Source organism: Rana temporaria, chromosome 7 (assembly GCF_905171775.1).
Source record: "Rana temporaria chromosome 7, aRanTem1.1, whole genome shotgun sequence".
NCBI classification, from domain to species: Eukaryota; Metazoa; Chordata; class Amphibia; order Anura; family Ranidae; genus Rana; species Rana temporaria.
The window spans coordinates 5,788,109-5,800,572 of NC_053495.1; the positions used below are offsets into that span (position 1 = coordinate 5,788,109).

Below are 12,464 nucleotides of genomic sequence, written 5' to 3' on the forward strand. Positions count from 1 at the left end.
AAGTCTGTAGGTGTTCCCCCGACCTCTCCAGCCATCCCTTCTGAAGAGATGGCTGTTACTAGACAATTGGCTTTGTCCGATGCCCCCCGGATAAACTGATGCTGGGGTGTTTAACAAGGTGCCCCCCCCCCCTCGTTTCTCTATTTATAGAAACATGTACATTTGGTCAATTCGTTTGTTGAAAGATCTTTCAGTAATCAGATCATGCCTGCATGTCTGTCTTCCCTCTGTCCATAGGCTGCACTCATTGGCTGCAGGCTTACAAGGTCAGGCAGTTCTTAATCACACCCACATTTAACCCCATTTAATGCCCATTGAAGCATAGCCCAACTTTTAACCATAAAATGTGTCCTAGGATCTCCAGAAGCCTAGGAGCAACGTAACTTGATAGTGTCCTCTAAGCAGGTGGATCTGCGTCCCACCACTCTCGTCTGTTGTCAACAATGTGATGGGGGGACAGATGGGTCCAAACACTCCATATGCTTATAGCCTTAAACAATTTAGGAATCATTTATCTCATGTAGATCTGAGAACACTTGAAGACTAAAAAAAAATACATAATAAAATTTATAATCTCTATATAAAGTTCATTCTGATGTGTATGAGCTACAGAAATCCATCTGTAGACCATCGGTAGTCAAGAAACATAGCTGAAACACTCTATAAAAACAACACGGGTAGCCAGTTTTCCTTCTGACACCGAAAGGTAATGGTGTCATCGGAAGAAAAGCCACAAGTTACAAAGTTACAATTTATTAGCAGATTAGATATATTGACGATTGTCTACTTCACATGACTCATTTCCAGTGTGTTATAAAGGAAGCTCTTTTAATTTGCCATCTCAGCTCTCACCCTTCATATTCTACCTATATAGAAAACCCTTCTGGAAGAACTTCCCGCCCTTCATTGCTGTCTCTTCCAGCAATGAAGGGATTACTGAGTTTTGGCTAGCCGTGATTCCCACCCCAGTACTTGTGTCCATGATGTCGCACCGCCCAAATTCCCCACTAGTTGCACGGTTACAGAAAACTTGCACAGAATGTAAAGTTCCTGATTGTTTTTCTTAATTTCAGCTGAGAGGTGCGTGTCACATGCAGTTCCAGAGGAGGAATGAAGCACACAGGGCCCCCCTTCCCGGGAGGCGGTCACCAATCATAGACGTGACTTGATTCAGTATGTGCCAGCCTTTTGTCTGCCAAGCTGCAGCTTTATCAGGCCTTTCACTGAAGCTTTGCCTGTCTGTCCATCCTTCTTCCCGGGGTTTCCTCCTCTTTTCCTCCTCTTTGTTTCTCTTCTAGAAGAAGCCCTCAGTGTTCTCCACAAATCAAGTATGGTCCATCACTCTGGGGCATTTGCCCTCTGCAATGGACCCCAGCTTTGAAAGGGGCAACATTTATAACAACATCACCTAAACCTAGGATGGTGGGAATGGCCTTTGTAAGTCATGGGAATACAAATGGCTTTTAGGCACAGGGTTCCCCGTTGTTGACAGATTTTCTCTAAGAATAACGGTTCTTGTTCTTGGAACGTTCTTGGCGATGTATCAAATTTTTGGTTGGTTGATGTTGTTTCAAGATACTTTGCCTGTCTGTCCATCCTTCTTCCCGGGGTTCCCTCTTCTTATCCTCCTCTTTGTTTCTCTTCAAGAAGAAGCCCTCAGTGTTCTCCACAAATCAAGTATGGTCCATCACTCTGGGGCTTTTGCCCTCTGCAATGGACTCCAGCTTGAAAAGAAGCAGCATTCATAACGACATCACCTAAACCTAGGATGGTGGGAATGGTCTTTGTAAGTCATGGGAAAACAAATGGCTTTTGGGCACGGGGTTTCCCCCTTGTTGACAGATTTTCTCTGCGAATAATGGTTCTTGTTCCTGCCGATGTATCAAATTTTTGGTTGGTTGATGTTGTGTCAAGATACTTTGTGATTTTTTTTTTTCCTTCAAGAACTTGAGTTGTCTCAAAAACGAGGGTAAGCTGATAAAAAAAACAAGAGAGGGTTGAAGGACCATATTGTTGTATGAGATATCTTAAAGGGTGCAGTAAGAGAGTCAAGTCCATCAATTTATGAATAGCTTACTTCGAGAACTTGAGTTGTCCCAAAACAAGGGTAAGCTGGAAGATTCCATAAGACAACCCCCCCCCTACCCCACACAAAAGGTTGAAGGACTATATTGTTGTATGAGACATCTTAAAGGGTGCAGTAAGAGAGTCAAGTCCATCCATTTATGAATAGCTTACTTCAAAAACTTGAGTTGTCCCAAAACGAGGGTTAGCTGGAAGATTCCATCAGACAAACCCCCCCACCAAAAGGTTGAAGGACCATATTGCTGTATGAGATATCTTAAAGGGTGAAATTAGAGAGTCGAGTCCATCCATTTATGAATAGCTTACTTCAAAAACTTGAGTTGTCCCAAAACGAGGGTAAGCTGGAAGATTCCAAAAGACAAACATCCCCCCCCCCCCCACAAAAGGTTGAAGGACCATATTGTTGTGTGAGATATCGTAAAGGGTGAAATTAGAAAGTCAAGTCCATCGATTTATGAATAGCTTACTTCAAAAACTTGAGTTGTCCCCCACAAACGGTTGAAGGACCATATTGTTGTATGAGATATCGTAAAGGGTGCAATTAGAGAACTGAGTCAAGTCCTTCCATTTATGAATAGCTTACTTCAAGAACTTGAGTTGTCCCAAAACGAGGGTAAGCTGGAAGATTCCATAAGACAACCCCCCCCTCCCCAAAAAAAGGTTGAAGGACCATATTGTTGTGTGAGATATCTTAAAGGGTGAAATTAGAGAGTCGAGTCCATCCATTTATGAATAGCTTACTTCAAGAACTTGAGTTGTCCCGCACAAACGGTTGAAGGACCATATTGTTGTGTGAGATATCGTAAAGGGTGCAATTAGAGAACTGAGTCAAGTCCATCCATTTATGAATATCTTACTTCAAAAACTTGAGTTGTCCCAAAATGAGGGTAAGCTGGAAGATTCCAAAAGACAAACCCCCCCACCAAAAGGTTGAAGGACCATATTGTTGTTTGAGACATCTTAAAGGGTGCAATTAGAACATCAAGTCCTTCCAATTATGAATAGCTTACTTCAAAAACTTGAGTTGTCCCCCACAAACGGTTGAAGGACCATATTGTTGTGTGAGATATCTTAAAGGGGGTAATTCGAGAACTTGAGTTGTCCCAAAACGATGGTAAACTGGAAGATTCCAAAAGACAAACCCCCCCACCAAAATGTTGAAGGACCATATTGTTGTGTGAGATATCTTAAAGGGGGTAATTCGAGAACTGAGTCAAGTCCTTCCATTTATGAATATCTTACTTCAAAAACTTGAGTTGTCCCAAAACGAGGGTAAGCTGGAAGATTCCAAAAGACAAACCCCCCCACCAAAAGGTTGAAGGACCATATTGTTGTGTGAGATATCTTTAAGGGGGTAATTCGAGAACTGAGTCAAGTCCATCCATTTATGAATCGCTTACTTCAAAAACTTGAGTTGTCCCAAAACGAGGGTAAGCTGGAAGATTCCATCAGACAAACCCCGCCCCCCACAAAAGGTTGAAGGGCCACATTGTTGTATGAGACATCTTAAAGGGTCCAATTAGAAAACTGAGCCAAGTCCTTCCATGTACGAATAGCTTATGTGCAACATTTAGCTAATAGTGTGAACAATTCTAACTGCCCCGCCCTCCTCTATATACAAGTAGACACTGATGATAACCCAACCACCCGAACCATGTACAGCCCCTCGTCTCCTACGGGCCAATGAGAGGGACCAGACATCCGCGGAGTATGCCCCTCCCAGAGTCGGGCTGTGGGGATATGTACCATTCTAACTAGCAGCTGGATGAGAACCTTCGCCCACCTCAACAGTAGGTGACAAGGTCCCCCCAATATTGACCCCCCCTCCCCCCCTCCCAATGAAGATAAATAGAAACATGTGACAGGTCCTCATCCTGACGTCACTGAAGAGCCAGCAGCATTGTCAGTTTGCATTGTTAAGTCCTGGGGTGATGGGGGGGGCGGGGCTTGCGGTAGAAGGTTTTTCCAGCGGGATTAGTGGCTGCCGCTGCTTTTACTGCTTCCGGTCGCCCAATCGATGATGATAAAACTGAGACTCATGACCATGAAGAGAACGCCCAACCCGGCAAAGCAGGCAGCCTGAAAATCAGAGGATACAGAACATGAATTTTACAGGACAAAGGTCCCCAAAATATTGGGTGAAAATCTCGCAGAAATCAATAGAAAATTTTCAAAAAATGTATTAGAACAGGGATATGCAATTAGCGGACCTCCAGCTGTTGCAGAACTACAAGTCCCATGAGGCATTGCAAGATTCTGACAGCCACAAGCATGACACCCAGAGGCAGAGGCATGATGGGACTTGTAGTTTTACAACAGCTGGAGGTCCGCTAATTGCATATGCCTGTATTAGAATGTTGGAGTCTCTGTGGGGCAGATTCACGTACAGCCGCGTCAAATTGTGCGGCGTTACGTATCTGATTTACGTTACGCCGCCGCAACTTACACGGCCAAGTGCTGTATTCTCAAAGCACTTGCTCCGTAAGTTGCGGCGGCGTAGCGTAAATCGGCCGGCGTAAGCCCGCCTAATTCAAAGGTGGAAGGGGGGGGGGCGTGTTTTATGTTAAACTACTGTGACCCGACGTGATTGACGTTTTTGCGAAACAGCGCATGCGCCGTCCGTGGAATTTACCAGTGTGCGTTGCTCCAAAGTACGCCGCAAGGACGTCATTGGTTTCGACGTGAACGTAAATGACGTCCAGCCCCATTCACGGACAACTTACGCAAACGACGTACCTTTTTCAAATTTCGACGCGGGAACGACGGCCATACTTAACATTGGCTGCGCCTCATATAGCAGGGGCAACGTTACGCCGGGAAAAGCCTAACGTAAACGTCGTAACTTTACTGCGTCCGCCGCGCGTACGTTCGGGAATTCGCGTATCTAGCTAATTTGCATACTCGACGCGGAATTCGACGGAAGCGCCACCTAGCGGTAAAAAAAAAATGCAGTTTAGATCCGACGGCGTAAGAGACTTACGCCTGTCGGATCTAATGGATATCTATGCGTAACTGATTCTAAGAATCAGACGCATAGATACGACGGGTGGGATTAGGACTTACGACGGCGTACATGGCGCTGCGCCGTCGTAAGTCCTTTAAGAATCTGGGCCTGTGTGTGTTGCTTTATTTGGAACTCGTCATATACACTTGGGGTGTATTTATGGAAAAAAATTGAATGTTACTAGGCTATTTTCTCTCCAGTCCTCTCCCTTTTTGTTTAGTTATTTTCTCTCCAGGTCGAATGTTGGTCATTCATACGGAATAAAGTGAATCCGAAAACGACTGCATTGTGGCCGTTAGGTGGAGCCGATGGCCATAGGAAAGAAATTATTACATACTCCGATTGTCAGCTCCATCTAGTGGTTGTAATGAGCTATTTTCCTGATTCCGTTTTTGAAGAACATTCAACCTGGAGAGGAAATTGCCTAATAGCATTTGATTCTGCGACCATGGGCACAGAACGAATATACATAGAAAATACTGCATTATGGCCACTAGGTGGAGCTGATGATCGTAGGTAATAAATACTTATTTAGTGTGATTGTCAGCTCCATCTAGTGGCCATAATGTAGTATTTTCCTGATTCACTCAAAAAACATTCAACCTGGAGAGAAAACAGCCTAATAACATTTGAATGTATGCCCATGAGCACAGAACGAATATACATAGAAAATATTTCATTATGGCCATTATATGGAGCTGATGATCATAGGAAATACATACCTATTTACAATGATTGTCAGCTCCATCTAATGATTTACTCTATAAAGAACATTAAACCTGGAGAGGAAATTGCCTAATAACATTGGGGTGGATTCAGGTAGGGGCGCGAACTACTACGGAGGCGCAGCGTACCGTTTTTACGCTACGCTTCCGTAAATTACTTGAGCTACGCTTCATTCAAGAAGCATTTGCTCTGTAATTTGCGGGGGCGTTTCGTAAACGTGGCCGGCGTAAGCACGCGTAATTTAAATGATCCCGTAGGGGGCGTGGATCATTTAAATTAGGCGCGTTTTCGCGCCGAGCGTAGTGCGCATGCTCCGTCGGGAAACTTTCCCGACGTGCATTGCGGTAAATGACGTCGCAAGGACGTCATTTGCTTCGACGGGAACGTAAATGTCGTCCAGCGCCATTCACGATTCACTTACGCAAACGACGCAAATTTAGAAAAACGCAACGCGGGAACGACGTCCATACTTAGCATTGGCTGCGCCTTTTAATAGCAGGAGCAGCCTTACGACGGAAGCGCCGTACGCAAACGACGTAAAACTCGAACGCCGGGCGCGCGTACGTTTGGGGCAGATTCAGGTAGCAATTACGCCTGCGTATCCATAGATACGCAGCTTAATTGCTAAGTAGCGCCGGCGTATCGACTTTCTGTATTCAGAAAGCTCGATACGCCGACTGTAGCCTAAGATACGACTGGCATAAGGCTCTTATGCCGTCGTATCTTAGGCTGCATTCTGACGCCAGGTGGCGTTCCCGTAGTGGTCAGCGTAGAGTATGCAAATTGCATACTCACGCCAATTCACAAACGTACGCGCGCCCGGCATTCGAGTTTTACGTCGTTTGCGTACGGCGCTTCCGTCGTAAGGCTGCTCCTGCTATTAGGAGGCGCAGCCAATGCTAAGTATGGACGTCGTTCCCGCGTCGCGTTTTTCGAAATTTGCGCCGTTTGCGTAAGTGGATCGTGAATGGCGCTGGACGCCATTTACGTTCCCGTATAAGCAAATGACGTCCGTGCGACGTCATTTACCGCAATGCCCGTCGGGAAAGTTTCCCGACGGAGCATGCACACTACGTTCGGCGCGGGAACGTGCCTAATTTAAATGATCCACGCCCCCTACGGGATCATTTAAATTACTTTTACGAAACGCCCCCGCAAATTACAGAGCAAATGCTTCTTGAATGAAGCGTAGCTCAAGTAATTTACGGAGGCGTAGCGTAAAAACGATACGCTGCGCCTCCGTAGTAGTGCGCGCCCCTACCTGAATCCACCCCATTCTATTTTTCCCCCATTCACACAGAACGAATATACATACGAAAATACTGTATAATGGCCACTAGGTGGAGCTGATGATCGTTGACTAATAAATACTTATTTAGTATGATTGTCAGCTCCCTCTAGTGGCCATAATGCAGTATTTTCCTGATTCACTGGAATAAGAACATTCGACCTGGAGAGAAAATAGCCTAATAACATTTGGTTGTGCGCCCATCCATTTGATCGATTGTACAAAAATCAAGAGATAAGACAAAAAAACGACTTTATAATAACCCTCCTGTGTTGGGTTTATTTCGGCGTCTTACCAGGATCTTCGGTGGGGACTTCATGGGCTCCTTGTCTTTGGGCATGATCCGGATATAGAAGATGGCGGGGAAGATGAAGATCAGACACGGAGCGGAGGTGGCACCTGGAGGAGGAGGGACACAAATAGCGGGAGAAAGTGACGCAGAACGATCCGATGTCAGCGCAAAGAGTTCAATCTCTGGGAGCGCCGAGCCGGACATCGCGACTCTCGTTACAAACTAGAAGGGAAAAGTTATTATTAATAACTCACCAATAATGCCGAATATTCCCAGGATGGTCGGGGCGAAAATCACCAAAAGGTTAATTAACGTCAGCAGCACCACGGCGATGATCACGTGGCGGATCCAGCTGAACTCCTTGTTCTGGAAGAGCATGTGCTGGATGGCACGCCGCACCTAACCGACAAGAGAGAGGAGGTCATGTGGCCGCATCTAATGAGGAGCGCGAGCGAGGAACGGGGAACGAGGAGCGGGGAGCGTGAGCGAGCAACGAGGAGTGCGAGCGAGGAACGGGGAGCATGAGCGAGGAACGGGGAGCGTGAGCGAGGAACAGGGAGCACGAGCGAGCAACGAGGAGCGTGAGCGAGAAACGAGGAGCGTGAGCGAGCAACGAGGAGCGCGAGCGAGCAACGGGGAGCGCGAGCGAGCAACGGGGAGCGAGAAACGAGGAGCAGGGACCGTGAGCGAGGAACGGGGAGCGTGAGCAAGCAACGAGGAGCGTGAGTGAGGAACGGGGAGCAAGCAACGAGGAGCGCGAGCGAGCAACGAGGAGCGCGAGCGCAAGCGAGGGACGGGGAGTGAGGAACGGGAAGCGTGAGCGAGAAACGGGGAGCGTGAGCGAGCAATGGAGAGCGTAAGCGAGGAACGGGGAGCACGAGCGAGGAACGGGGAGCACGAGTGAGGAGCGTGAGCGAGAAACAAGGAGCGGGGACCGTGAGCGAGGAACGGGGAGCGAGAGCGAGCAACGAGGAGCGCGAGCGAGCAATGGGGAGCGTGGGCGAGCAACGAGGAGCGTGAGCGAGCAACGGGGAGCATGAGCGAGAAACGAGGAGCTGGGACCGTGAGCGAGGAATGGGGAGCGTGAGCGAGCAACGAGGAGCGTGAGCGAGCGATGGGGAGCGTGAGCAAGCAACGAGGAGCGTGAGCAAGCAACGAAGAGCGGGGAGTGTGAGCGAGCAACGAGGAGTGTGAGCAAGGAACAGGGTGCGTGAGCGAGCAACGGAGAGCGTGAGCGAGGAACGGGGAAGTACGAGCGAGGAACGGGAGCACGAGCGAGGAAACGAGGAGTGAAATTAGTGCACCATTAATTTACAGCAACAAAGTTTATAAATTCCTATTATATATATATAGATTTATAAATGGATATAAAATAAAAAATATATAGCCAGATTCAGGTACATCGGCGCATCTCATATGCGCTACGCCGACGTAACATTGAGAGGCAAGCTGAGTATTCATAAAGCACTCGCTCCCATATGTACGCCGGCGTAACGTAAATTGGCCGGCGTAAGCCCGCGTAATTCAAAGTAGCAAGGAAGTGGGCGTGATCTATTAAAATGAAGCGCATGCTCAGAATCACGTCGAATTTACTCCCTAAGATACGTCGGCTCAATGCCTACGACGTGAACGCAACCTACGCCCAGCCCCATTCACGTACGACTTTACGTAAATGACGTAAAATACGACGGCTGTTCCGTCCTCCATACCCTAACATGACTTACCCCTGCTTTAGGTGGAATAACTTTACGCCGGACGTAAGCCTTACGCAAACGGCGTAGATTACAGTGACGGGCGCAAGTACATTCGTGAATCGGCGTATCTCGGTCATTTACATATTCGATGCGTAAATCAACGGAAGCGCCCCCTAGCGGCCAGCGTAAATATGCGCCCAAGATACGACGGCGTAGGAGACTTACGTCGGTCGTATCAAGCCAAAATTCAGGCGTATCTAGTAGAATCTAGTAGAATTGAGAATTAGGCGCACAGATACGACGGCGCATCCGAGAACTTACGCGGCGTATCAGAAGATACGTCGGCGTAAGTCGTACGTGAATCTGGGCCGGAGTGAGCAATAAAAGGAAGTTAGTAGTAATACACATTGTACACTTATTTTAGATATATATTTCATATAATAAAACAAAATATAAACTAAAATGTACAATATATATATAAATAAAATTCTTTATATAAATAGGAAGAGTGAAGGATTTATATATATATATATATATTTTAAATGACATTTTAATATTAATTAATAATGAGTATATATTTATGTACATTAACTAATATATATATATATATACACTCAAACTCAATATTGAACCCTACAGACTAAGGGCCAGATTCACGTAGCGCAGCGGATCTATAGATCCGCTCGATCTACGTGAATTAAGATCCGCTCCCGCAAGTTTAGGAGGCAAGTGGCTAATTCACAAACCACTTACCTCCAAACTTGCGGCGGCGGATCCTAAATCCCCCGGCGGAATTCAAATTCCGCGGCTAGGGGAGTGTACTATTTAAATCAGGCGCGTTCCCGTGCCGATTTAAATGCGCATGCGCCGTCCGCGAAATTTCCCGGCGTGCATTGCTCCAACTGACGTCGCTAGGACGTCAGTGGTTTCGACGCTTACGTAAACGACGTCCGTCCGTATTCGAGAACGACTTACGCAAACGACGCTAAAAAATTCAAATTCGACGCGGGAACGCCGGCTATACTTAACATTGGCTGCGCCTGATAAAAGAAGGGGTAAGTGTACGCCGCTAAGGAAACGTCGTAAGAAGACTGCGTCGGGTCCGCGTACGTTCGTGAATTTGCGTATCTCGCTGATTTACATATTATTTATCGTAAATCAGCGGGAACGCCCCCGGCGCCATTTTTAAATTGAAAAAAAGATCCCACAGTGTAACACAGTGTAACACTGTCGGATCTCAGCCCTATCTATGCGTATGTGATTCTATGAATGAGGTGCATAGATAGGACCAGTGTAAGTCAGAGATATGATGGTGTATCTGTAGATAATACACCGTCGTATCTCTTTGTGAATCTGGCCCTAAGACTGGGATGGCATTAAAGTTCATGTGCATGTAAAGGCCGGCGTCCCAATACTTTTGGTAATAGAGTGTATATATGATAGACGACTTACCGGGAAAAGGACGATGGGCACAGTGAGAGTGACGGCAATGAGCACAGCCACCCGCACACACAGGATCAGGGTGTCGAAGGTGTCCACTCGGCTGAACGTATGGAGGAGCTCCGACTCTACTTCACCTGAGAAGAGACGAGGCAACAGGTGAGACAGGCGAGCAGATGTGACCCCCCTCCTGCCAGACAAAACTGCCCGGACTGGGGGGGGGGGGGGGTGAAAGAAGGCCCTTTACTTGTAAGAATATAACCACAATCCATAATGATCATAGGAAATAAATACCTATGTACTACAATTGTCAGCTCCATAGACTAATGTACAACATGAAGAACATTCAACCTGGAGAGAAAATAACCTAATAACATTTGATTTTGCCCCCATTTGCACAGAATGAAGACGCATGGAAAATACTGAATAAGGGCCACTAGATGGAGCTGATTGTCAACTCCATCTGGTGGCCATAATGTGGTATTTAACCCATTTACTCTATGAAGAACATTCGAACTGGAGAGAAAATTGCCTAATAACATTTGAATTTGCCCCCATTTTCATATGGAAAATACTGCATGAGGGTCACTAGGTGGCGCTGATGGCCATAGGTAATAAATCTGTATTCACTATGATTCTCCGCTCCACCTGGTGGCCATAATGTGGTATTTAACCCATTTACACTATGAAGAACATTCGAACTGGAGAGAAAATTGCCTAATAACATTTGAATTTGCCCCCATTTTCATATGGAAAATACTGCATGAGGGTCACTAGGTGGATCTGACGATCACAAGTAATAGTGATTTATTCTACAAAAGAACATTCGACCTGGAGAGAAAATCGCCTAATAACATTCAATTGTGCCCCCATATGCACAGATACATGGAAAGTACTGCATTAGGGCCACTAGATGGAGCTGATGGTCATAGGTAATAAATCTGTATTCACTATGATTCTCCGCTCCATCTGGTGGCCATGAAGTAGTATTTAACTGATTCATTCCATGAAGAACATTCAACCTGGAGAGAAATTAGATACATGAAAAATACTGCATTAGGGTCATAAGTAATGAAAACATTTTTTTTTAGTTCATCTCTATCCATTGGCCATAATATGGTATTTTCCTGATTCGATTTAGGAGGGACATTCAACCTGGAGAGGAAATAGCTTAATAACAGTCAACTGTGCCCCCATATGCACAGAATAAACATATACGGGAAATACTGCATTATGGCCATTAGATGAAGCTGATGATCATAGGAAATAAAAGCCTAATTACTATGATCGTTAGCGCCATTTAGTGATTTATTCTATAAAGAACATTCGACCTGGAGAGGAAATAGCCTAATAACATTTGATTTTTCGCACCATTTGCACAGGATGAGTCTTCTGGGATGAAGAGCTCTGTGTTATCATTTGTGTATTGCTACATATTAGTGGGAAGGATACATTTTCTATACATTGTTTCTTCATCGGGTTGCATTGGGCAGAAGAGATACTAATGGGGAGGAATCAGAATCCGGGGACATCGCCGGGAGGAAACAAACCGTCCGGATAAAAATAAATGGAGATAATGACTAACCGGTGCTATTAAAATGACGATAGGCAGGCCGGTGATCCCAGACACGTCTCCCGGGATGACATGACCCCCCCCCCCCCCCGGGCTCACACTGCACAACGTACCATAGAAGGTGAGGTATCCGAAGAGGGCGGCCAGGAAATACATACAGTACATGACGGCGATGGAGATATTAGACACCCGCTGCATCTTCTGCTTCGAGGCGCTGCGGGCGGAGAGGAGAACAATGATCAGCACAGGCGGTACAATGAGAAAAAATGGCAACTGTCAGTTCTGCATTGGACATCCCTTTCCAGGGCAGCACGCCCTACCACCACAAGCCCCAGCACGCCCTACCACCACAAGTCCCAGCA

The 12,464-nt window shown here is 46.3% G+C and overlaps 1 protein-coding gene across 2 annotated transcripts in view; it reads right to left on the reverse strand.

The window, feature by feature from the left end:
• Positions 1-3,289: 3,289 nt before the first annotated feature.
• Positions 3,290-12,464, reverse strand: part of SLC38A3 (solute carrier family 38 member 3) — an 81,541-nt gene continuing 72,366 nt past the window's right edge. For both annotated transcript variants that reach the window (XM_040358771.1, XM_040358773.1), the window contains exons 12-16: positions 12,216-12,316; positions 10,542-10,666; positions 7,650-7,794; positions 7,399-7,502; positions 3,290-4,164 (exon numbers count right to left, since the gene is read on the reverse strand). In XM_040358771.1, coding sequence (XP_040214705.1) covers positions 4,060-4,164; positions 7,399-7,502; positions 7,650-7,794; positions 10,542-10,666; positions 12,216-12,316 — 580 coding nt within the window. In that variant the 3' untranslated portion in view covers positions 3,290-4,059. The remainder of the gene's footprint in view (positions 4,165-7,398; positions 7,503-7,649; positions 7,795-10,541; positions 10,667-12,215; positions 12,317-12,464) is intronic.